Source organism: Artemia franciscana, chromosome 4 (assembly GCF_032884065.1).
Source record: "Artemia franciscana chromosome 4, ASM3288406v1, whole genome shotgun sequence".
In the NCBI taxonomy this organism is placed as follows: Eukaryota; Metazoa; Arthropoda; class Branchiopoda; order Anostraca; family Artemiidae; genus Artemia; species Artemia franciscana.
In genome coordinates this window covers 1,191,743-1,219,242 of record NC_088866.1, presented here as the reverse complement: position 1 = coordinate 1,219,242, position 27,500 = coordinate 1,191,743, and the positions used below count along the sequence as shown (strand labels likewise).

The 27,500-nt window shown below is 36.1% G+C and overlaps 2 protein-coding genes across 3 annotated transcripts in view; one reads left to right on the top strand and one right to left on the bottom strand.

Annotated features, from left to right (window-relative positions):
* LOC136025833 (uncharacterized) overlaps positions 1–9,669 on the top strand; it is an 18,899-nt gene extending 9,230 nt beyond the window's left edge. For both annotated transcript variants that reach the window (XM_065701831.1, XM_065701832.1), the window contains exons 2-3: positions 4,156–4,432; positions 7,817–9,669. In XM_065701831.1, the coding sequence (XP_065557903.1) occupies positions 4,156–4,432; positions 7,817–8,274 (735 nt within the window). In that variant the 3' untranslated portion in view covers positions 8,275–9,669. The remainder of the gene's footprint in view (positions 1–4,155; positions 4,433–7,816) is intronic.
* Positions 9,670–9,879: 210 nt separating this feature from the next.
* LOC136025834 (uncharacterized) overlaps positions 9,880–27,500 on the bottom strand; it is a 20,921-nt gene continuing 3,300 nt past the window's right edge. The window contains exons 2-3 of the mRNA XM_065701833.1: positions 27,222–27,474; positions 9,880–11,945 (exon numbers count right to left, since the gene is read on the bottom strand). Of these exons, the coding sequence (XP_065557905.1) occupies positions 11,428–11,945; positions 27,222–27,474 (771 nt within the window). The 3' untranslated portion in view covers positions 9,880–11,427. The remainder of the gene's footprint in view (positions 11,946–27,221; positions 27,475–27,500) is intronic.

Sequence of the window (27,500 nt, the reverse complement as noted above, 5' to 3'; positions counted from 1 at the left end):
AGAAAAAGAAAACTAAAAAAATATTAATAAATATAAAAAAAAAATCTAAAAATCTAAATAAACTAAAAAAGAAAAAAAAGAAAAAAGGAAAAAAATAAAGGAGAAAAACAAAACTAAAAAACGAATGTATATACAGACCGGGACACCGGGATACAAATGACGACCGGGACACAGGGAATATAAATGACGACCGGGACACAGGGACACAACTACAATGGGGACGCCGGGGGGCACAGGGGGATATAAATGACGACCGGGACACCGGGACACAAGGAATATAAATGACGCCCGGGACACTCAAAGAGAAATCACAGACTGGAACACCGGGACACAAATGACGACCGGGACACAGGGAATATAAATGACGACCGGGACACAGGGACATAACTACAAAGGGGACGCCGGGGTGCACAGGGGGATATATAAATGACGATGGCGACTCAGGGAATGGTCGATTAGCAATCACCATCAACAAAGCTCAAGGGCAATCATTAGAATCATGAGGTATAGATCTGAATACGGATTGTTTTCCCATGGACCATTATATGTTGCATGTTCAAGAGTCGGTAAACCTGACAATCTATTTATATGCACAGACAATGGGACAGCAAAGAATGTTGTATATTCGCAAGTTTTACGTAGTTAAAAACATATATATATATATATATATATATATATATATATATATATATATATATATATATATATATATATATATATATATATATATATATATATATATCTATATTCACAGGTGGGACATAGGGACACAACTACAATGGCGCGTAACTAATATGGCGTGTAACGACTTACGCGCGCGGGGGGGCTTGGGGGGGGGCGCGAAGCGCCCCCACCAACTAGGTATTGGGGTGGCGCGAAGCGCCACCCCAACAGCTAGTATATATATATATATATATATATATATATATATATATATATATATATATATATATATATATATATATATATATATATATATATTATATGTTTTTAACTACGTAAAACTTGCGAATATACAACATTCTTTGCTGTCCCATTGTCTGTGCATATAAATAGATCGTCAGGTTTACCGACTCTTGAGCATGCAACATATAATGGTCCATAGAAAAACAATCCGTATTCAGATCTATAACTCATAATTCTAATGATTGCCCTTGAGCTTTGTTGATAGTGATTGCTAATCGACCATTCCCTGTGTCGCCGTCGTCATTTATATATCCTCCTGTGCCCCCTGGCGTCCCCGTTGTAGTTGTGTCCCTGTCGTCATTTTGTTCCCGGTGTCCCAGTCTGTGATTTCTCTTTGAGTGTCCCGGGCGTCATTTATATTCCTTGTGTCCTTGTGTCCCGGTCGTCATTTGTGTCCCGGTGTCCCGGTCTGTATATACATTCGTTTTTGAATTGGTCTTTTTTTTTAGTTTTTAGTTTTTTACCTTTTTTTTAGTTTTTTTAGTTATATCTCATGATTCTAATGATTGCCCTTGAGCTTTGTTGATGGTGATTGCTAATCGAACATTCCCTGTTTCCCCGTCGTCATTTATATATCCCCCTGTGCCCCCCGGCGTCTCCGTTGTAGTTGTGTCCCTGTGTCCCGGTCGTCATTTATATTCCCTGCGTCCCGGTCGTCATCTGTATCCCGGTGTCCCGGTCTGTATATACATTCGTTTTTGAAATGGTATATGATGAAATAAATTTTTGTATTTTTCCCCTTTTTTTCTTTTTAGTTTTTTTCTTTTTCTTTTTATTTTTTTTAGTTTTGTTTTTCTCGTTTATTTTTCATTTTTTTTCTTTTTTAGTTTTTTTAGTTTTTTAGCTTTTTTAGTTTTTTTTAGTTTTTTAGCTTTTTTAGTTTTTTTTACTAGTTTTTAGTTTTTTTTTCTTTTTAGTTTTTTTGTAGTTTTTACCTTTTTTTTAGTTTTTTTAGTTTTTTTTTTTTACTTATGTCCTGGTCGTCATTTATACTCCCTGTGTCCCGGTCGTCATTTGTGTCCCGGTGCTTTGTTGATGGTGATTGCTAATCGAACATTCCTTGTGTCCCGGTCGCTTTCTCTTTTAGTTTCCCGGTCGTCATTTATATTCTCTATGTGCCGGTGTCTCGGTCGTCATTTGTGTCCCGATGCCCCAGTCTTTAATTTCGTCAGTCGAAAACATGACGTCAGTCAACATACAAACATGACGTCACTCGACAGACAGACCCACACATCCACAGACAACTTATTTTTATATATATAGATAGATATCTTGCGAATATACAACATTATTCGCTGTACCATTGTCTGTGCATATAAATAGATTGTCAGGTTTAACAACCCTTGAACATGCAACATATAATTGTCCATGGGAAAAAAAAAATCCGTATTCAGATCTATACCTCATTATTCTATTGATTGCCCTTGAACATTCCCTGTGTCCCGGTCATCATTTATATATCCCCCTGTGCCCCCCCGGCGTCCCCTTTTAGTTGTGACCCTGTGTCCCGGTCGTTATTTATATTCCCTGTGTCTCGGTCGTTATTTGCGTCCCGGTGTCTCAGTCTGTAATTTCTCTTTGAGTGTCCCGGTCGTCATTAATATCCCCTGTGTCCCGGTCTCCATTTGTGTCCCGTTGTCCCGATCTGTAATTTCGTCAGTCGACAAGCATGACGTCAGTCGACTAACAACTTCATGACGGAATAATGCTCAATCCTCATAATGACGTCAGTTGACAAACATGACGTCCGTCGACACACAAACATGACGTCAGTAAACAGAAACACAGACAAACAACTTATTTATATATATATATATATATATATATATATATATATATATATATATATATATATATATATATATATATATATATATATATATATATATATATGCGGGGGCTCATGACCCTTTTATATCAGATTTGCATAGATTTGCCTACTATAAATCTTGCCATTGAAAAATAATTAATGCGTAAAGAAAGTTCAATTTTGAATTCCCAAATATTTTATTGGTCCCCCGTGTAATACTATGGAGGAAGAGTCGACGTTACCTTTCCACGTACATATGCTTTTTGAGTTCAGTTCTCTATTAGACTTTAGGGGGGCTGATATTAGAATCCAAACTATAACAATATAAAATATGATAAAATTTATAGCTTCGATTTCTTATAGAGTTTATCCTATCTTCACCTTTGAAATTAAAATATAAATTACAAGTAAGATTAAAAAAAGAATACCTGTTTAGCTACTAGGATTCCATTCAGCACATAAATCGAGAAATATATGTAAATAGCAGATACCTTGATCTTGTGCCTTGTTACCGTAATTTTGAAATTTTATTTAACTAGTCCTCCGTAGAATATTAATTAGCACATTAACGCTTACAATAGCCAAAGTCTTGGTCTTTTAGTTTCTGACATTTTTTTGGTTATTAAAATAGGTGTTTTCTTTTAGTCTTTTTCTTCTAAAGTTTGTATTGTTATTTTTGTTTTTTTTTAATGTTTTCTCTAGGCTAATTTCTTTTATTTCCAATTTTTGTACCGTTGATAAAAGCTTCCGGATGTTTAACTGAAATATCCAGATTTATTATTATTATTAGTCTCACTGTCTTGTTTAAAATATTGCACCCATTTATTCTGCTATTTATTTGTTAAAATTTGATTTAAAATTTATTAGCATATATAGAAGGAACTGGGAGACAAATTTCCCTTATTTTTAACCTAGATTTGGGTTGTTTTATTAATAGGAATCCATTTAGACCCCAAAATTTTGAATGATAAAAACACAAATTTTTGTTTATGCTTCAATGTATGGAAGTGTGCTCAATCTGCGAGCGACTGTTTTTCAGCGAGATACTAGCTGGATTCTATATACTGGATTCTATTCTATATACTGGCTTTCTAAGAATACCTAAAATATTTACCTACTATCCCGACTTTAGCTGATTTTAAGTCCTGATATTAGCCAGCTTGTCGTCCGGGTGGGAAGGAGCCTCGAAGTGGGCACCAACCGTCCAATTCTATTGAGAACCTTTTTGAACTTTCATTGCTTTTTCAACAGAACTCTTAAACAGTGCATTTAATGAGGACCTTTTAACAGTTATTTTCCCTTGTAATATAGAGTCTTAAATAAGCATATGAATTGTGAAAGGCTTTAATTTATGTTTAATAATCCTTATCACATTTTAGGAAGGAGCACGAACTTTTGTTGAATGTGGTGCGCTAGACGGCTTAACCTATTCAACTACTCTACATCTGGAATATCATCTTGGTTGGACTGGTCTCCTAATTGAAGCAGATCCTGTAAATTACAAAAATTTGAAGCAGCTGAAGAGAAAAGCAATCACCATAAATGCTTGTGCCAGTCCAAACCCTTATCCCTTTATGGCAAAATTCTCTCCTTCGCATCGGCGTCAAAGCGGTAGCAAAAAGAGTTCACGCAAAAATCCAGAAGGAGCAGATAAAGGTATATCAGCTAAGAAATCGATAATATACATGATTAAAACGGTTATGTCACGTGATAGTATGACAGGTTGTCAAATATTGTACTTTCTGGCCATCCACCAAGGATCGAGCGAAAAGTAGGACTTCCTCGACTGGGGTCGTTTTAATTCATAAGAAAGGTTTTTTTTTTATTAGATGTCATTGCCTCAAAAACATTTATAACTTTTAATGGTGTAAAATGTTACATAAAAACCAAAGTGAATCAATCCGGTCTTGAAAAGGTGGGAGTATTTGGCTTCTGTTTGTGCCATGTACTTAGGTATTTCTGCGGTTCCAATTAAATTTATAAGTATTTTAGCGTTATTCTTAAAATTTTTCTGATTTTTTGCTCCAAATCTTCCCTTTTATTGACGATGTATAATCAGAAACCAAAGAAGTCAGTAAGATCAGATTAAAATATTATATTTTTAGTGCACAATGAATAAACTGGTTGCAAGGGCTTCCAGCCTGTCTCTACCTCCCAGTCTACAAGTCTTTAGGCCTCTAGTTACTTCAGGCAATCCAATATTGATATTTTTTTCGATCCCTCCTTTCTGATGCCGATATTTTACTTTACTTCCATTTTCTCCTTGAGCCTTCTTGTTTGTAACGTTCTGCTCTTTATCTCTGCCATATCCGACCTCTTTTTCTTTTTTTTCTTAGTGCTATAACTCATTCTAGTTACATAGCAAATATTTTGATATATTTCCTCCTATTTATCATGACCTTATTAAGCTTTTGCCTTCTTGCATTGTAGTCATACTAGTCAAGCCGTTCGCAATTCTTGAGCTGAACGTGTACTATTTCGTACACGTGAATATTGTGTTTGACTAATCAGGGTCAAAATTTAAAGTTTAATATTCTGAAATTAAAAAACATGGAATCTTGAAAAATCAATTTTCTATCTATAATAGGATTCAGAGAAAAACATGATTGCATAGCAGAGATTAGCTGGGAACAATTTAGTTTTGATAAAAGCTTTTCAAATCATTATTTTTCTACCATTTTAATTCCCAACTTTTTGAATGCATATATGAAGTTAAAAAAAAACTCATGTCATTCATACGACTTGGCCTATTTACCGAAGGATGTAATCATGGAAAGCTTCGGACCTAAATGAAATTAAATAAAAAAACAAGTTTTTTGAAATGAAAGTAAGGAGCGACATTAAAACTTAAAACGAACAGAAATTACTCCGTATATGAAAGGGGATGTCCCCTCCTCAACGCCCCGCTCTTTACGCTAAAGTTTTTTATTGTTTTAAAAAGTAGAGTTGCGAGAAAGAATCAAACTTTAGCGCAAGGAGCGGGGTGTCGAGGAGGAAAAGTCCCTTTCATATACGGAGTAATTTCTGTTCGTTTTAAGTTTTAATGTCGCTCCTTACTTTCATTTCAAAAAACTTGTTTTTTTTATTTAATTTCTGAAAGTTTTTGAATTAATGCATGTCTGATTTTGGCTCTCCGTACATAAATTATTAAAATGAAATTTGCACAATAATTCTTTTTTTGGCTAAATGGCTTTCTCTTAATTTTGATCAGACGTTTTTGAGAAATAAGGGGAGGGGAAGGAGGCCTAGTTGCCTCCAATTTTCGATTACGTAAAAAGGCAACTAGAACTTTTAATTTTTAAGAACGTTTTTGTTAGTAGTAAACATACGTACCTTACTAATTGGCTTACGTAACGAACTTCTATATTTGTGTATTTTTATTACGTATATGAGGGGGTTTGCCCCCTCCTCAATACCTCGCTCTTTACACTAAAGCTTGAATTTTATCCTAGATCTTTAAGAATGACCCCTGAATCACACAGGTCGTAGAATAAATAGTTGAAATTACAATAAATACTTTAGCGTAAACAGCAAGGTATTGTGGAGGAGACAAACCCCCTTATATACGTAATATTTTATGTTCATTTTAAGTTTTAATGCTACTCATTACTTCCAGGTGAATTTTTTTTTGTTTATTGTCTCATTGTTTTTTGTTTTTTTTAGATAATACTACAAAATCCTTGCCCCCCTTTTGTGGAAATTCTCTTCCCTCATGATAAAATCCTCTATGGAAAGATACTCCCACGTAATCCTCTCCCCCGACCCAGTCCCACTCTGAAGCGAAAAAGTCCCCCTGAAAACGTCTGTACACATCCTAATAACCATTACTATATGTAAACAAAAGGTCAAAGTTTGCAACTTGCAGTCCCTCCCTTGGGGACTGCGGGGGATTAAGTCATCCCCAAAGACAAAGTTATAAGGTTATCGACTACGCTGAACAGAATGGATATCTCAAAATTTCGATCCGGTGACTTTTGAGGAAAAGATTTTCATGGGAGGGGGCCCATGTAGCCTCCCATTTTTTGGTCACTTAAAAAGGCACTAGAACTTTTAATTTCCATTAGAATGAGCCCTCTCGCGAAATTCTAGGACGACTGGGTCGATACGATCACCCCTGGGAAAAAACAACAACAAACAAACCAACAAATAAACATGCATCCGTGATCTGTCTTCTGGCAGAAAATACAAAATTCCACATTTTTGTAGATAGGAACTTGAAACATTTACAGTAGGGTTCTCTGATACGCTAGATCTAATGTTGCGATTCTCATTAAGATTCTATGACCTTTAAGGTGTGTTTCCTCCTATTTTCTAAAACAAGGCAAATTTTCTCAGGCTCGTCACTTTTGATGGGTAAGATTAAACTTGATGAAACTTATTTATTTAAAATCAGCATTAAAATGCGATTCTTTTGATGTAACTATTAGTATCAAAATTCCATTTTTTTTAAATTTTGGTTACTATTGAGCCGAGTAGCTCCTTACTACAGTTCGTTGCCACGAACTGTTTGATTATCCCTCCGAAAAGGTGTTACGTGCCAACCTTTTTATTTATCACTAGGCCCCAAGGTGGGTGGCGGATTAAGAAGACGATAATCCGTTTGATTTTCTGCTGATGCAGATCGAAATGCATTGTATGATATGCTTTCGAGCAAGAGTTTGCAAACCCCTTTTTCTGCTAGATTTCTTGTCATAAAATAGGCAGGGAGGAAGATCTTAAGGGAATTTTTCCGTTATTGTCACCGGGAATTAATACAGATGCAAAATTTTAGGTATATTGAGCCACAGTAAGTGATTCAAATAGTGATCACAAGATCCGAACAAAATCTAAATGATAGTGTTATAGACAGTGACTTAATTCATTGATCTGTCACCACCTGAGACATCATTGATGAAATATTAATAGTTCTTTGGATGAGAAGAGTTAGATTATGTTCCTAATAAATATGATACAAATTACTAGGGCTAGTTGCCTCTTAGTTTAAGGTAGGGTTGTGCTAACCTTAAAAGTTTCTTTTTTAATTTCAATTTGGTTTTCCAGATTATAATCCTGGAAATGGCAAAGTGATAGTTGCAAATCAGACAGGAGACAGAGCAAACTTATTTGAAGTCCTGTGCCTTCCAATGTACACAATGCTGGCAGCATCAAACCTATTGAATATCGACCTTTTTATACTTGATATCGAGGGTCTTGAGCTAGATGTTTTAAAGACTTTGCCCCTAGAGATGCTAAACATCAAGGTATTTGTTGTAGAAACCTATAATGGAAATCACAAGCTAGAAAATTTTAAAGCTTTTTTTGAAAAAAGTGGCTACACATTCCACGGTGTATTTACAGGTGGCATGCACCCAGAAGATGCAATTTTTGTCAAGAAGAATTTTTACAACCCTGAGAAGTTGAATGCAACGGTTATTGATTTTTACAAAGTAGTGACTGGTGATTGGACTCTAAGTAAATTTAACGAGGATACACTTTCCTTATTAAAGCATTATTCTTAACCTTGACGTTTCAAGCTATTATCCTGTAAAAGCAGTTTTTTTTTTAAGGAAACTGATCAATTTAACGAGGGGTGTTCAAGGTCAATTTTTGGAAATGGGGAGAAGTTATATGCCATGACATCATATTAACATAGTTTATGTTTGAAGTATTGTTAAGGCTTTTTATGCAATTCAGAACGAGTTCTTGGTTGAATTTATAAAGCAGAGGCAGGGGGGGCCTGAAGTTGTAAGTTTTGTGTGTAAGAAAATTTATAAATCTTGATATTTTAACATAATAGTTTCAGATTTTATGGAATGACCTGACTAGTGATTTGACTATAAGTTAATCTAATAAACACAAAATTGAATTGATGGCATAGATCGTTCTGATTGTTATAATAATCAGTTTTTAACCCTGCTCTTTTTTCTAAGGCTTCTAAAAACAATTTTTAACTAATTGAGAGTTTTGTAATTTTCTTCTATTTATATCTCCACTTCTTCCAAATAAGATCTATCTTAATTGAGAGGTCTACAACGTTGCAGGTCTATAAATTTGTCGTTAGATTTTGTCGCAAGAGGAGAAAAAGAGCGGAACTAAAAGCCTAATCTCAATCTAATATCGGATGTTCATATTCTCTTTTTTTTTCTTTTCTTTCATCAGTAATCTAACTTTTAATAATAGCAAAAATACTAGCGTTGTTTAGTAGTTTCAGATCTTTCTATTCACCAAGCTAAAATTTTACGATTTACTTTTTGAATAGACTATTTCTTTGAAAATTATCTAAACCTTGCTTAAAAAACAGAAAAAATTCTAATTTTTGGGGTTTCCTGCTATATTTCTTATTATTTCAAATATTTTTCAGTGTAAAAAAAAATCATTTCCTCATCTTGGTTTCTTTTGTTTCTCTATTAATAAAAATTTTTCTCTCTCTAGTAATTTGTTTCTCTATAAAAATTTGTTTCTCTATAGTAATAAAAAGAGGAAATTTTTGTTCGAGTTTGTTCTTATTAAGAATTTGTTCTTTTTATAGTTTTTTCTATTTATGAGGCAGAGGCAGGTTTAAGTTTTGTTTGTAAGAAAGTTTATAAATACTCGAACTTTGACATAATAGTTTTTGATTTTATGCAATGAGCTGACTGGTGATTGGCTATGAGTTAATCTAACAAACACAAAATTGAATTGATGACAAAGAACGTTCTAATTTTAATAGTTATCAATTTTTGACTCTGCTCTTTTTCTTCTAAAACCATTTTCTAACTAACGAGAGATTTGTGGTTTCCTCCCCTGGATTGGCATCTGTTATTGTCAGTGGCCACCACTATGATAAATTGCAAGAGATTAGCTGATGTAAAGGATTTAATTTTTGTCCTATTATATTTTATAATAAAATTACATCAATATGGCCAAATAAGAAATACTTTGCTTTATATAAGTATAATGAAAACAAATGTTCAGGGGCAGGAAAACTAAAGTCGGTGCCTCGGTATCCGGGTTGTACCTCTATGGGTCTAAAGTGAGGGCAGTAACTTGCTAGTTTTGGTACCCAAGAAGTTTGACGCTACCTAAAATGGGGGATGCTGAGGGACAGTTTCAGCCCTAAAAAAGTCAGTTAAGTTTTGAAAGTACATGATGGCAGACACGATGGGTATCGACGGGATCATTATTTGTAAACCGTTTTGCTAGGAGTACAGAAGCCAATAGCGTAGATGGAATAAGGCAGTGAACAAATACTGGTTAACGAATTACCTCCCCCTACTCCCAAATGAGCCAAAAGAGTTAAGGCAAAAGACTGAAAAATTTATGTCTGCTACAAAGTATTCGTAGTTGCTCTAATTGAGCAATAATTCAAGGGAAAAATATTTCAAGACATGCCAATTAGGAGCAAGTCCGAAGGGCAAGGGCTCGGTTCCTGGTGTGGCCGGTTATTTGGCTTGGGGAGGGGTTCAGTGGCGTGACTCTGTAAGCTCAGCTGGAATCGACCCAGCTCTAAATAGGTACCAGGATAAATCTGGGGAACACAAGCAGGAAGGGCGTGCGAAAGCAAAGGATGGATGGCCCCTATTCCCCATTGCACTTCCTGACTGAAGGGCTTTGAGAGGGACACCAGTACCACCGTTTCTGACTATAAGAGTGTATTGCCGTATCCTTTTTTTAAATTAGGAGGGAGGGGGTTCATCATTACTCCCTCTAGATTTCAAAAACATATTTTTTTTCTCTAATTTCGCTTTCAATAAAATCAAAAAATCCCTTTTATTGATCTTGAAAAATATTTGTTAATGAATTACCTCCTCCTCCTACCCTAAGAGCCAAAAAGTTAAGTCAAAACAGTGAAATATTTATGTCTGCTACAAAGTATCCGTGGTTGTTGAAAGAAATTGAAAAAGCGAAATTTAAATAAAATATATTTTAAGACATGCCAATTAGTAGAGAAGCCTTAATTACAAGCTGCTAGATTGTAAAATAAATTTTTTTTTTTCTTATCTTGTTTAGTTTTCAAAAAATAACACGAAAAAGTCCCTATTCTTAATCTTGAAAACTACCCTTTTTTAATCTTCATGAGAAATTAAAAATCCTTGCCCCTTTCCATACAGGTTGGTAAATTGGTTCCACTACTTGGAACCGAATTAGAGAAAAAAATATAAAAACTAATTCCGATTAGTTAGATTTTCTAGTATTCAGAAACTAGGAAACTGCCATGTCAACTTTTGATGGCATTTGAGCCCCAAAATCAACAAATTGCTTTCGAGATTTTAAATTCAAAAGAGGGTCAACATGGGTACCAAAAAGTTCAGCACGTTAGAGCATCCCTTATCCGGCTTATGTAAGGTATACTGCCATACGATGGTAGTATTGCCTACCATCCGGCGAAGGTAGGCGATACTACCTTCGCCGGATGTAATCCGTAGACGATAACAAGAAATACTTATCCTAGAATTTGTCAACTGAAACGGTGTAGGCACGGTGAAATACTATGAATAAGTAATCCAGTTTGACAGATAAGTAATCCTGGAGTGCTCGATTGGACCATTGACGTTAATGAGAACGTTTTGTTGTATTACCCTGTGAATTAAAAAAATTTAATTAACAGGTATATTGATCGATACTAACAATAAATATTGTCATAATTAATTTGTTTCTTATTATCTGGATAAACAGATCACTTTTACACCAATTTATGCACTTTCTTGAGAAATTAGTATGTCACGTAAATTAGGTATTCCGTCCAATGTAGATTCACTACCAGTACCTTTAAAGATAATCCGCTTAATTTCATCGTTACTTATAGTTTTTAGACGTGATTTGGAGTAATCACCTTTTTGCACAAAAAGAGCGTCCCCAAGAGTCCAAGATGAATGAAACACGTCATGCAGCTCATATCCTACTGCTCCTAAGAATTCTCTGATTTGTTGCAAGTAGTCGGCCCTTCCATCATACTCGACCACAATAATGTGGATTGATATATCTTGGAAAGGTATAGTTCTCAAGACGCCCAATTCCTGTCCTTCCACATCTAAGAAGAATACGTCCACTTCAGTGATGTTTATCTTGTTCAGAACTGTTGAAAACGGAAAGCAAGAAACAGTCACAACTTCACCGTATCTTTCGGTTCCCTTTTTATCTTTTAAATCTTTTCCGAAGCCGGAATGACCCCTTTCGTTGTACAAAACCCTGCCATTTCCTTTGTTTGTATCTAAAAAAAAAGATTCAGAAGAAAGAAAAAGACGTAAAAAGACATTAATAAGAATATAGAACAAAAATAAAAATATATTGGGAAAATGTCAAGACGAGGAAAAGGGTGGGAGCCTGAAGGACCCTTTTGTATATTTACCTACACCTTATTTTTTTCGGAGTGTTTGAGGTAAGACGGGTAGCTTGCAAACAAAAGTTCAATTTTGGTTCTACCTAAAATATCTTCAACATTAGGTGCAACTTATTAGTTTTCTTTGCTTCTAGAGTCTTAAAAGTATTCTTGAGCCTTCTAGAGTTTCTGAAAAAATTAAATCATAACCAAAGGGACAAGCTGAATCGTCAAACATCAGAACGCATTTCGAGGTAAGATAATTAGCTACAACAGAAACAGTTATGTTTGCATGTATGTATAGAGTTATTGTCGATTATAAATACAAAAATAAAACACTGCTGGAGCAATAAAGAAATAGAAGAAAAACGGAAACAAACAATTTTTAACAAATGAAAACAAAACCAAAACAAATAAGATTTGTATTTCTATGCCAATTCTACTAATTCTAGTACTGAAAACTCATCGCAGCACCTCTCTATCATAACAAACAGAGGGCCACCAAAACGCCACCATACCACCTTAACAAATGATATTTGCTGTTGAATAATACCAACAATGGGTATGAGCCTAAAATTTTACGCTAGAAAATCTTCCTTAGGAAAAGATACTTATAATAAAACCATTGAAAACGGGGATTTTACATATGAAAACTAAGTGAATGAAAATTTTTTGTTCTTTTCTGTTGCTAAAATTTTCCTACAATAGAGTCAATCAGACTTGAAATGGAGAGCCATCAGCCTCCCAATCAGACCTACAGTTAAAGGAATAATATGACTGGAATACAAATCCCGTCATAAACTTAAACGAATGAAAATAAAGTATACTTTTTACCATATAAGTGCAGGAAAGTAACATTTCTGCTTCTTCCTGGTGTAACATCCCCGCTTGCAAGGAGAAATTGAAGGAAAATTAATATGAGGGAGGTAAGGGAGTTGTCGATCTGAACTAATCCCAGTTAAAGATAGGAATGGGGTCACAATTAGTGATAAGGAAAAAGTTAAAGAAAGAGGGGCGGAAAACTTTGAGAATGTGCTAAACCTAGATACAGTTGCAGGAAAAGATGTAGATGAAAATCAAAAAGTTTGTGATACCTTGAATATAAAGAAAGATTTGTTTCGTGAGGAAGAATCAGCGACAGTACTAAAAGGATTAAAAAATAATAAGGCTCCAGGTGCTGATAGCGTGATAAATGAGTTTCTTAAATATGGTGGCTCTGAGGTTAGGAGTAAGCTACTGAAGATTATAGATGTGATTTTTGAAAAAGGGGAAGTTCCTAATGATTTTAGGAAAACCTTAATTAAACCGATGTATAAGAAAGGTGACAAGAGTGAGTGTCGTAATTATCGAGGCATTAGCCTGGTCTCTGTAGGTAGAAAATTACATAGTACTATGATATTTTTTAGACTGAGAGAAGCTGTAGACAAAGATTTAAGTGAAGAAGAGTGCGGTTTTGGAAAAGGTAGAGGATGTGTTGACCATGTTTTCACTCTTAGGTTAATAATTGAGAAGTCTCTTCGTTGTCAAACACCTTTGGTCCTTAGTTTTATCGATTATGAGCAAGCTTTCGATTCTGTTGATAGAACAGCGTTAACATTATCTTTATATGGTATACCAGAAAAATACATTAAAGTGGTTTGTGCTATGTGCAAGAATAACACTGCTGCGGTTAAGGTAGGAAATGAGGTTTGCAGCTGGTTTTGTATTAAATCATGAGTTAAGCAGGGCTGTGTTCTATCCCCTTTTATACGGATCATTTTGATGGACTTCGTCTCAAGGAGCACAGGAAAAGAAATTGGAGACCACTGAATCAAATGGGGAGGAAAAACGCTCATTGACTTAAATTATGCTGATGAATTTTTAGACCTTTTGTGAGTTCAGGGTGCTAGAACAGGCTTGCAAATTATTGTTAAGAGGGCTAAGTCACTAAGGCTAGGAATAAGTGAAGATGAAAAGGTGACGTTGGACAACGAAAAGATTGATCAGGTTAGGAGCTTCACTTACCTAAATGTATCAAACAATTCGTGGTAACGAACTGTAGTAAGGAGCGACCCGGCTCAATAGTAACCAAGACAACTCCCGAACATATAAAAAGAAGAGCTTTAAACATCTAAAAATGGAATTTTGATACCACTAGCTACATCAAAAGAATCACATTTTAATGCTGATTTTAAATATATAAGTTTCATCAAGTTTAGTCTTACCCATCAAAAGTTACGAGTTTAACCTGAGAAAATTTGCGTTATTTTAGAAAATAGGATGAAACACCCCCTAAAAGTCATTCTTAACGAAAATCGGTATTTTGCATTTTTTGCCAGAAGGCAGATCATGGATCCGTGTTTACATGTTTTTTTTATTTTTTTTTTTTTTTTTTTCATCCCAGGGGTGATCGTATCGACCCAGTTGCCCTAGAATGTTGCAAGAGGGCTCATTCTAATGGAAATGGAAACTTCTAGTGCTCTTTCTAAGTGACCAAAAAATTGAAGGGGTTCTAGGCCCCCTCCCATGCCATTTATTTTCCCAAAGTCAACGGATCAAAATTCTGAGATAGCCATTTTATTCAACGTAGTCGAAAAACCTTATTACTATGTCTTTGGGGACGACTTTTTCCCCCACAGTCCCCGTGGGAAGGGCAACAAGTTACAAACTTTGACCAGTGCTTACATATAGTCATGGTTATTGGGAAGTGTACAGGCGTTTTCAGGAGGATTTCTTTTGGTTGGGGGAGGGGTTGAGAAGAGGAGGATATGCTGGGGGAACTTTCCATTGAAACTTTGTCATGGGAGAAGAAAATTTTCATGAAGGGAGAGCAGGACTCACTAGCATTATTTAAAAAAAAACAATTAAAAAATAAATATGAAAAAGTTTTTTCAGCTGGAAGTAAGGAACAACATTAAAACTTAAAACAGAAACAGAAATCATTATCCATATGAGGGGCTCACCTCCTTCTAATACCTCGCTCTTTACGCTAAAGTGTTTTTAGTAATTTCAACTATTTATTCTACGGCTTTTGTGATTCAGGGGTCATTCTTAATGAATTTGGACAAAATTTAAGCTTTAGTGTAAAGAGCAAGGTACTGACAAGGGGGTGAACCCCCTCATATATGTAATAAAAACATGAGAATACAAAAGTTCTTTACGTAAGCTAATTTATAAGTTACGTAAATCTTTTACTAATAAAAAGATTCGTAAAACATTAAAAGTTCTAGTTGCCTTTTTAATCAACCAAAAAATCGGAGCGCAACTAGGCTTCCTCCCCCGCTCTTTTTTCTCAAAATTATTCGATCAAAACTATGAGAAAGCCATTTAGCCAAAAAAATTGCAAATTTTGTTTTGATTATTCCTCTGCAGAGCCAAAATCAAAACATGCATTGATTCAAAAACGTTCAGAAATTAAATAAAAAAAACAAGTTTTTTTTAAACTGAAAGTAAGAAGCGACATTAAAACTTAAAACGAACAGAAATTACTTCGTATATGAAAGAGGCTGCTTCCTCATCAACGCCCCGCTCTTTACGATAAAGTTTTTTTACTGTTTTAAAAAGAAGAATTGAGAGAAAGAGTCAAACTTTAGCGTAAAGAGCGGGGCGTTGATGAGGAAGCAGCCTCTTTCATATACGAAGTAATTTCTGTTCGTTTTAAGTTCTAATGTAGCTCCTTACTTTCAGTTAAAAAAATTTTTTTTTTATTTAATTATTAGTAAAGACAGTGGGAGCAGTGAGGATGTTAAAAGTAGAATAGCTAAGGCTCAGAGGATTTTTACACATTTAAAGAAAGTTTGGCAGAATAGAAAGATAAGTATCCAAACCAAAATTAGAATATTGGAAGCTACCGTAAAGACCGTTGTCAAATATGGCTCTGAGGCATGGGGGCTCCGAAAAGCAGATGAAAACTAACTGTATGTTTTCCAGAGAAATTGCCCACGGATCGCTCTGGGTACCCGGCTAACTGACCGTATTTAAAATAGTTTATTGTAAAAAAAAAATTATGGTTCAATCCCGCTTTCTAAGGCTATAATAAAAGAAAGGTTGAGATGGCTAGGCCACGTTCTGCGGATGAAGGATGACAGATTACCAAAGCTTATCCTCTTCGGCAAACCGTCTGGGGCTACACGGAAAGCAGGTCGTCCTTATCTGGGCAGGGAGAATGTAATAATTAAAGATTTAAAGGTAGGTAGGTAGGTAGGTAGGTAGGTAAGTTTTATTTTATGCACAATATAAACATAAATAAAAATGACAACACTAATAAATTATTGCATCAAAAAGAAAGTCCTAAGGACTTCTGCTGTAATTTCACATTATGATTTACATCTTATAAATAAGTATCTAAACATAACATCTCATGATTAACCACCTAGCCTATCTTATATATATATATAAAACAACAACACATACACATGAACAAAATGCAACAAAATAATCGCATTAAATATTATTTACCGGTATTCAGCCCCCACCCGACACCAAGAAACTGCAAAAAAATATCAAAAACCTCCTGCCCTTCAAAACCTATGAATTAAATAAAATGTTTTCAATTCATTTTTAAACCCATATAAAGTGACAGACTCCCTGATGCCAGCTGGCACACTATTCCAAACAGAAGGCCCCTGATTACGAACCACATATGAGGATCTAACTGTTTTTCTTTGTTCATGGCTTAAAAGTTGTGAATTTCTTGTATCATAATTATGGTACTCCTGATTCATGGAAAAATAATCATGAAAATACTCCGGGCATATATGTTTTATTCTCTGGAACACAAAAATTGATGCTTAGTAGTCACGAATCTGACCATCATTTAAAACATTACACCAGGAAAAGCTAGCAATAGTTTTGGATTCAACCTGCTCTTTTATGTCCGCAATCAACCGAATGTTTTTATTTTGCAAAATCTGGATCCTTTTATAATTAGAAAAGAAATTGCTAGCCCAATGAACAAAACCATAATCTATATAAGGATGAACAAGGGAAAAATAAATGATTTTTAAAATCTTGATTGGAAAAGTTTTTTTTGCACGTCTCAAAATTCCTAGACCCCTAGCCATTTTAGCACCAATAACACAACAATGCTTTTTCCAACTAATATTATTATCTAAATAAAACCCCAAATACCTAATTTCAAAAACTTGTTTAATGGGTAAATGTCCAAAAAATGTTATTATTATCATTACGTAACCTACCTGCTCTACTAAAGATAATGTAATTTGTTTTAGATGCGTTAACTGCTAAGGAACTACCTTCTGTAAAACTGCGCAAACGTTCAAGTGTTAAATTAGCCTTATGTGCAATCTGCACCAAACAACTACCAATTGCTGTTATCGCAGTGTTGTCCAGGAAAGAGGTCAGCGCTTCAACTCCAACATGTGAAGCCAACAAATTAACATAAATAAGATAAAGTAGAGGTCCCAGCACGGAACCTTGAGGCACTCCACACTTAACACCGAACTCTCTGCTTAATATATCTGATAAAGCAACTTTGATAGTCCGGCCATGCAAATCCGATAAAAACCACTTTACACAAGTACTACCTAACCCAAGCCCTCTTAGTCTACTTAGAAGAGTATTAAAATCAACAGTGTCAAAAGCCTTACGGAAATCTACAAAAACAGTTAAAGGAGCCATATTATTTTCAAGCGCATTATCAACAAAACTTAAAAGATGGTGTACTGCATGACTAGTGGAATGTTTAATTCGGAAACCAAACTGTCCATTATACAAAATTTTCTTTGAATCCAAAAAATCATACAATCGTTTATAAATAACTTTTTGATAGATTTTACTAAATAAAGGTAAAATAGAAATAGGTATTTTATTTCTAAAATAGAAATAAAGGAAATGTGAACTTCCTGGGAGGGCGTAAAGAGGGAGGCCTTGAATGTATTAGGTTGGAGGAAGAGCGTGCGAAGCTATGTTGGCCTTAGGTGGCTTGTTGCTGCAGTGAGTTATTATTAGTGATAGCAGTGGTAGTAGTAATGTCAGCAAACGTGAAGGAAATTCAAGGTCATTAAATGATGAACTGGAGAAAATTACATGGGATAGTGTTCTGGAAAAAAAAGATCTGAACAAAGGTTTCGAAGCATTCCATAATATGTTTACAACTTTATACAAAGCACATTGTTTTAAAGAAAAAGCAGCTAAACATGGGAGAATAAATACACCAATTTATCCGTGGGTTATTAAGAGTTTACTCAGATGTATTAATAAGAAGAACAAGCTTTGGGCTGAATACCGTAACCGACCAACCATAGCTAGCCTAGAAATTTATGAATCTTATAAGAAATGCCTCCAATCAATTCTCAGAAAGGCCAAAAGAGAATATTTTAATACAAAACTAGCTGAAAGTGGTAAGGATGGAAGGAAAGTTTGGAAGACAATTCATCCCCTGAGAGCGGTTTTGTCGTATCTGCAACTTTTCGGAAGTGGAGTTAAGACTGCCATCTAATGTGAAATTTTTTGCTTTGTCTGATTTTGTCGACCATTTCAACTAGAAGTGCCTCAATTTTGTATCTCAACTAGAAGTGCCTCAATTTTAAATTTACTCGTTTATCGTATCTCGCATTTCGCCGTTTTGTTAAGAGCGGTTTGTCGTATCTCCTATGGGAAAATTACATGGGCATTTTTGTCGTAACTCCGTCGACGTACACTTTTTAAGAAGAAAAAATGTGGTAAAAGTTTCACGATGAGTCACAAACGGACATTATTAACATCTGCACAAGTTGCACAATGTTTACATGAATCAAGTTCTTCATTTTGTGGAACTGACTAATATTTTGTTCCAAGAATATAATACATTTTATAGCTTATATTGCATATATAATATTATATATTGCACTGCACATACATAGAGTATAATTTAATATTGTCAAATACCAGATTTGTTATGATTTTTGTTGCGTATCTGTGGTCAGAATAAATCTGGGCTATGACCGTATTTTGATAGTGCTCCCTTGTAACGCAGCAGCCGGTATATGTCGGTATATTTTTCGCAGTTTGTATTATTGACTTACAAATAAAGGGAACATACCACTCTCTGCCTTTTTTATGTTCTTAACGAATTTAATAATAGCTTCCATCGCAAATTCAAATTCAAGCACTTTTTGACCTTTTCTAATTAATCCAACTTAACCTAACTATAAATGATTTTGGCACTGAGAAAACGTAGTATCATTTTGTCAAAACGACCGAAAAGGCACACTTTAATTGAAAAATTGACGTCAAGGAAGAAGAAAATGGTATAAACAGCAAAATTAAATTTATTTATCCAACTTAATCGTTGAAAATTGGGGCTTGTAGATTATATAACATTAAAAAAATGAATTCATAATGAAACAGTAAGTTTCTCAGACAGTCTGAAACAGTAATAAAATCAATGAGGTATACTGTTGCATTTGGTCCGAGTTTGAGGCGTGACATGGAGCAAACGAAATAGCTAGAAGACTTTTGACCATACTTGAAAACTTCTTGATGCTTACCCTGATATCTGCCAGTTAATTGCTTGGTCGGACTTCTGCGTGTCTCAGAACCGAAATTCAATTATAAGCTTCGCCATCCAATATGTTCTAGGAACATTTCCACGCTTAGAAAAAGTGGTTATGAAGTATTGTGAACCAAGTCATTCGACTATACAGGAGGTTGATGCTATACATAGCACTATTGAGTGGAGGCTAAAGCACCTTGATTTGTTTTCTCCGATAAACCTGGTGAGGAAATTACTGAAAGTAAGAAAGATACGTCCTTTGAATTTCCTGCAAGTGACGCAGTCAAAGTTCTTTGACTTTCAAAAGCCAGCAAAGCTGTACAAGTACTCGTTGGTACCGTATTCAAAGGTAAAAGAACTTGAGTTCTGTCAGGATAGCGTTAAGAGAGTTTGGTTCAAAACTTCCTTCTCTGGAGACTTGCAAATGGCTACTATATCACAAGAATGTACTTCGGTTAAAAATGTCCCAATACTTCGGCTGTCTGTGCTGTTGAACGTCCTGTTTTGCCCAAACTTTGTGGCAAAAATATTGATCAACCTGATGCGAAAATCAAAGAAGTCAAGTATCTCCTGAATTTCATCCCCAGCAAAGACCAGAAGTATTTTAAAACCAACATTGAACAGTACTACAAGGTCAAGGGGGATACTGAACGTGTGGAAGCCTCTCCATCTGCGCAAGAACATGTTTAGAGGAGGATTCCATTGAAACAAAACGGCGGCCAGCAAAGAAACTCAACGAAAATGAGTTTTTTGTTGAGTTTTGAGTTTTTTTTTTAATATTTGTGCTTTTTCAAATAGTATTGTTACATCAGAACTCGTTTGTCGTCTTCATGGTGAAAAGAATAGTCAGCCCACAACATTTTGTCGTATCTAAGTTTACTAAAATTTCGGCAATGTCAGATTATCGTATCTGTATTTCAGCTCAAGTGTTGACAATGAAAACTTCACCTTTTCCATCTCATATTCAGGAGACCCTCCTAGTTATTTTTTCTCCTTTTTTGTTATATTTGCGAAGAAAATCGGTTGTACCGTGTAAGTTCCCGCAAAGGTGAAAATTTCAAAGTCGTTTTTCTAGGAATTTCGAAAACCTTAGTTACAACAAAACCGCTTTCAGGGGACAAAATTAATTCACTATTATGACCCAACGATTAAAAACCTGAACTACCCTCCAAAATTACTGTCAATGGAAAAACCTTAACTGAGCAAACCGAACTTCCGAAAGCACTTTGCAATTTCCTCGCCAGCATTGGAGGGCGAATACAGTAACACCCCAAGCAAAATCCTACAAGGATTTTCTAGATCCAGCGTGTATTAAGTCAATGGCAGTCATTACTCTAACTTCCCTCGACGTCTCAATGATTATCAAAGACTTGAGAGGTACATCTGCGTCCGGGTTCACACAAAAGTGCTGGAAGCAGTGTTGCCGTCTGTATTACAACCTTTAACACATTTGATAAGCCTCTCATTGTGGAAAGGGGTATTCCAATCACTCCTCAAGAAAGCAAGTATAGTACCTCTCCATAAAGGTGGTCCTCAAGATGACCCATCTAACTTTCGACCCATCGCAATTCTCTCGGTATTTTCCAAAGTCTTTGAAAAACCTATGAAGAATCAACTTTACTCTTTTCTCCTCAACCAACGACAATTCGGATTCAGACCAGGGAATCCAACTGAAGATGCACTGACGTAACTGAGCTTATTTATCAACAAAGCAATCGACCTGGGAATTTTGCTAGCTTCCATTTTACTTGATATCAACAAAGTTTTCGACAGTATGGATCATGGAATTCTACTAGGTAAACTAGAACAAATCAGCGTTAGAGGAGAGGCGCTGAAATGGTTCCTGTTCTACCTTGGCAATCGACATATGTACATAGAAGAAGATTCGTTGAATGATATCATGGTAAACTTCGGTTTGCCACAGGGATTGATCCTAGGTCCATTGTTATTTCTGATTCATGTGAATGATCTAAGTCATGTTCTGAACCCAGATTTCAGGACCTCACGGTGCTGCAAACTCATACGTTTGGATGGATGCAAATCGATTTGTAATAAATGTCAACAAATCGTTTGTGCTATTCTTTTCAAGGATTGGAACTATTCATCAAGAAATAACTGGAGTTACGACTTCTAGAGGAATGATCAGGCGGCCAGAAAGGGGTTTTGCGAGGTATCTAGGTGCACTCTTGGACGAATACCTCTTATTTCCAAACCACATCCTGGCTTTGGAGTTGAAACTCTCCCGCAATCTTGGAATCAGCAGGAAACTGAAGCACGTATTTCCTCAAGAAACCCTTAGTCTACTTTACAAGGGACTTCTGAAACCTCACCTGCAGTATTGTGCCATAATTTGGCAGACAACCTTCAAATCACACCTGAAGAGACTTGACTCAATCCAGAAACGTGTATTGAAAATTATTGGAAATGTAGATGATTATCCGTCCCTTGGTTCCCTTTACCGTCTATCGTGCTCAGTTTTTGTTTTTAAATTTTTATCCAGTTTACTTCCATCTCCCTTCCACAATCTGTTTTAGGATATCTGAACAACATAATCGAAAAACGTGCTCTGCCTTTGACCTTCAAGTAAGACGAACTCCAACAATACGTTCAGTTTTTTCCACGGATGGAGCATATTCTAAAGTATGGAACATGCTTCCAAAAGAGCTGAGACATAGAGCTCCCTCGGGTCTTTTAAAAATAATTTAAAGAAATATTTAGTTAAAGGTCAATAAGTGAATGATAAAAAAGAAAGATAAATTAAATCAGATGAAGTTAGGATTTTTTAGTATATTTAAATGAGGTGGTTGCACCTCCAGAGAGGGAGGGGGGACCCTATGGTTAAGATAAAAAAATATATAAGGAGGAAACGTGTGGTTGTGTCGAAGAGTGAAGCGGGAGCCGTACTACGTTTTAGTGAAGAATCTTTTATGTTTATGGATCTCAACATGAGTTTTGTCACAAAGCAGTGTACTTTAAGTTTAGTTTTTTCCTTTTTCTTAATTAAACCTGACTAAACCTTGAAAAAGGGAGAATATAATTTTGTGTATACTTTGTAAGTTTGTAAATCTGTAATTTTTTTACTTTGTCGCTAAAAAAATTCCGCTAAAGAAATGCAAATTTATTTCTTTGTATTATTACTAAGGGTTAACTCGTAATTATTCGTATTACTACTACTACGACTACTACTACTGCTACTAATGCTATTATTATTACTACTACTACTACTAATACTACTACTACTACTACTGCTACTAACAACTAATCACAACACCAAGCCGCCTGAGGCCAACACTGCTACGCATTTGCGTTGATTTGCTAATCATGGTTTGAAGACTTATCTCCCTATTCTTTCAAACTTCTTTTAGCCGTGAAAAATATCTGTAACAAGGTAAAGAAGGCAAGTGAAACTATCCATTTAATCTTTCATTCAAAGTTTCATTATAGCCCTAAAAAGAAGGATTAAACCACATTTTCTGTGGATCCTATTGTTTGAAATACGGTCGGTCAGCTGGGTCTCTAAAACAATCCGTAGGCAATTTTTCTGGAAAATATCTATCAGATCATCATCCACCTTTCGGAGCGCCCTTGCTTCAGAACCATATTTGACCACTACCACCACTCTAGATTTCAATATTCTAATCTTGGCTTGTAGACTTATTTTCCTGTTCCCCAAAATTTTTGTAAACCGTGAAAAAAAAATCGTGAGCCTAAGCTATTCTACTTTTAACATCTTAACTGCTTCCGATGCTAAGGCCTCCGATCGTTAGGTTAGGGGGTCCGTTGAAATTGGATACAAAGGCACCCAGGTGGGAATAGATGCTAGGGTCCCTCTTGGAGTGAACTGCTGTCCCCCGTGTCAATTGGTTGCTATTGGACCCAGTAATATTGGATGCAAGGGACCCTGTTGGAATTGGAAGCTAGGACCCGTTGTCTTGAAGGTCCCCATTAGCGGTCCTGAAGGTTTTTCTAAGAATAAAAAATGTAATTCTCTTTAAGAATAAATAAAAGGTAACAATTGTATCTTGACTTGCAGATCCTGAAGGTTCTTTCGATGGCCCTCATATGTTTTCTGAACACTCTCGATTATGTAACAAACAAACATAACATGCAAAAGTAGACATTCTAAGAGACACCCGTGTCTCTTAGAAAACATTCCCTATGACTCAACCAACTCCTGCTGGATGTCAGGGAATGACGGGATAGGGGTGTCACGGAAATGGAGGGATAGGGTTTTTATTTAAATGGAGGGATAGGGCTGTCACGGGAGTATTTATTCTGTCACTTCTTATACTTGTAATATAATTCTTTTTAGGAAAGCGCCAAAGACACTGTAGGCTTTATGATTTTACCATTAGGGAAACGGTCAATAGCCCTATTATCTTTTGTAGTGAAGAAGTTTTGGAACGAGCTGATAAAATTTGGTTAAATTTTCCTGATTTTTGAATTAGAATAACGTTGATAATGTTTGAACCCTATGTTCCCTCTGAACATAATATACAATACTTTCCCCATTACTCTGGGGGTTTGCGTTGACCCGGTTTTTTTTTAACTGATATTTTGAAATATTTGGACAAAATAGCAAAATCTCAAAAATTCAATCAGATGGGTAAGAGCTAGTTGCCCTTCGGTCCTTCTTGATTCTTGAAAAGGGAACTAAAACTTTAAATTTTCCATAGAATGAGCCCCCGGCGAAGTTATACGCTGCGTAAAAACCTTGTATGCGTCCGAATTCTGGGGGCTGTGTAAACCCTGACGTTTTTGCAATATAGTCTTTTGTCTATTTTTGACTATGAAAATCTCAATATTTCAAATATATTTGGGAACAAGACGGTTGGTGGGAGGGGGAAGGTTGCTAGTCTCTACCAGATTACATTCGACTCTCATATAACTTTAAATTTCTAGTCATTTCCCATCCGAAGTTTTCTTCTTCCATAAGAATCTTATATGCCTCCGGCCATAGTTTACAGCCCTTCTCCCAGGCTCTGGGGGGCTATGACCCCAATTTTTTTTTATCTGATTGTTGAACTATTTTAGAACATAACTATCTAAAAATTTATAATTTAATACGTTTGGGGAAAAGAGGGTGTGATTGAGGGGGGGGGAGGCTTTAGATGCCCTGTGTTCCCTTTTGAGTCTTTAAAAGGCAACTAGAACTTCCTATTTCCAATTGACCACCTCTGAAGTTTACGCAACCACTCATTACATAAGAACCTTATTTTCTCCTGGTTCATGACTTATTTAACTTGCTCATAACTTGCCCACTGGCTCTGGTTCATGATTTGCCCACTCTATGGTTCATAACTTGCCCACTGGCTCTGGGGATGAGATTTTGTGTCAAACACGGAGTTTTTGTTATTTCCTCTTCATTTCCTCTTCTGTTATTTCCTCTTTTTGTTATTTTCTTTTTGAACAAAACAGCTATCTCAAAATCCTGATTGCATAAATTTGGTTAAAAAGGGCCTTAGAGGGAGAGGCTAGTAGCCCTTTGGTCACTTTTAAATCATGCAAAGGGTACTAGAAATTCCAATTTACGGTCAAATGAGCCCCCCCCCACCCTCCTGAATTTTATGCTACCATACTTTCCATAAGAGCCTAGTCTGCCCTGGGGGCATAAGTTGCAACACTTTCCCCCAGGTTCTGGGGGATTTGTTATCCATGGAAATTTTTTTATGATTTTTGGTAAATTTGGGAATAAATTGGCTATTTAAATAGTTCAATTGGATACATTTGGGGAAAAGAGGGTTGCTGGGGAGGAGGGCTTGCGGCCATCAGATCATTTTTGACTTCTAAAAGTGGAACTAGAACTTTGAATTTACGATCATTTTAGTCCCTCCAAAGTTTATGCGACCACTTCTTCCATAAGACCTTATATACACCTGCCAAAAAGTTACAACCCTTCCCCGGGCTCATGGGGGCTATGCTGATCCCCAAATTTTTGTTATCTGATCTTTCGACTATTTCAAACAAACTGGCAATCTCACAATTTTGATTGGACACATTTGGGGAAAGAGGGTTTGTCTGGTATGGGGTGGGAGTAGATGCCCTCCGATCTCTTTTGAGAAAAAGGTAACTAGAACTTCCAATTCTAATTCAAATGAGCCACCTCTGAAATTTAAATGACTTCCCCTAAAATATAAGCCTTATATATCCCCGGCGCATAACTTAAAACACTTGCCCCCAGGCTCTGGGGTTTGTGTCGACCCCGGAGTTCTTATTTTCTAATATTTGGATTGTTCTAAAAAATAGTTATCTAAAAAAATTTTTCGGATGAATTTGGGAGAAAAGGGTTTGAGGTTACCCCTCTATCTCTTTTGAGTCTTTAAAAGTGTACTAAAACTTTCAATTTCCAATCAATCAATCAATCAATCAAATCAGCACTCTCTGAAATTACTGAAATTATTACGAGCATACCTTTTGGAAGAACAACATATGCCCCAAGGGCATGACCTATATGGCCTTCTCCCGGGCTTTGGGGGTTGTGTTGACCCCAGAATTTTTATTATCGGATTCTATAGCTAGTGTTTATTAAATGACTATCTCAAAATTTTTATTGGATAGGTTTGGGGAAATTGGCACTGCAGTCCTGGCCGAGTGGTTGGCGTGCTGGCGTCGGACTCCTGTGTCCGAAGAACACGGGTTCAGTCCCAGTTGTGACCAGTTATTTAGTTTAGGACGGGGGTCAGTGGTGTGACTCTGTAAGCTCAGCCAGAGTCGACCCAGCTCTAAATGGGTACCTGGAGAAATCTGAGGAAGGTAAGCAGGAAGGGTGTGCGATAGCACAGGATGGTTTGCCCCCAGCCCCCTTGCACTTCCTGGCTGAAGGGCCATGAAACACAGATCAGCACCGCCTGTTTAGACCTTAAGGGTCTAGTGCCGTCTTACTTACTTACTTTGGGCAAAAGGGCGTGGGAGGCTAGTTGCTCTTAGATCTTTTTCAACTCTGAAGAAGTGAACTAGAACTTTTAATTTAACATCAAATGAGCCCTCTTTGAACTTTTTAAAAGCATCCCTTCCGTAAGAACTATTTGTGTCCCCGGGGCATAATTTACAATGCCTGCCCCTGGCCCGTGTGGATCGTGTCCACCCCGCAGTTTTTGTTATAAGATATATGAACTATTTTTGACAGAATGGCTAAACCAAAATTCTTATCGTATGCATTTGGTGAAAAACGTCGTGTGATGGGGAGGGGTATTTTCCCTCCAATCACTTTTGGCTCTTAAAAACTTTACAAGAACTTCCAGTTTCCAATTGAATGACCCTCCTTTGAAGTTTATAGGGCAACTCCCTCCTCATGAAGTGCCCCTGGGAAAAAACAATGGCCTTTACTATAGGCAACGCTATAACGTTGCCTTTGAATACTTTGTCATCATGTATTTAGTACGACGGATTCTTGAATAAATAGATATATGAAAATCTCAGTGTTATAGCGTCTAATAAATCTATTATTTGAGTTGATTTGATTGTGTGTATAATCTTACTTATTTTATTACCAAATAGCAGTACCTGGGAGAGAAGGGGGGAGGGATCAAGATAATTTAGATTACCAGGAACGCTTAAATCTTGCACCACCCAACGTACCAAAATTTCTTTGTTGAGGGCAATGTCACGTTTATTATACGATATTAATTTCAGGACGTAACAAAGAGAAGATACTTTGAATTGAAACTAGTACTTTTAGACGAAAAAATCCTTACTTTTACGCATTCGGCCGTTCTTTTTGTAGAGAATTCCTTCGTGTTGAAAACGAGCGCTGTAAGAAGAGTCTGAAGTGCTTAGGCACACTTTAACCGCATATGTTTTTCTTCTTTTGTATAGTAACTCGTGGAAATAAAATGGATCTGCCTCAATTAAAATGCCATTCCAAGACTTGAATTTCTCCAGGTAAATTGTGTTGCCGAATAACTCTCCGTCCGCTCCACCAGCTTCAGCAAAAAACCTCTGTTTCTTCTGTTAAAATAAATTGTTCTATATAT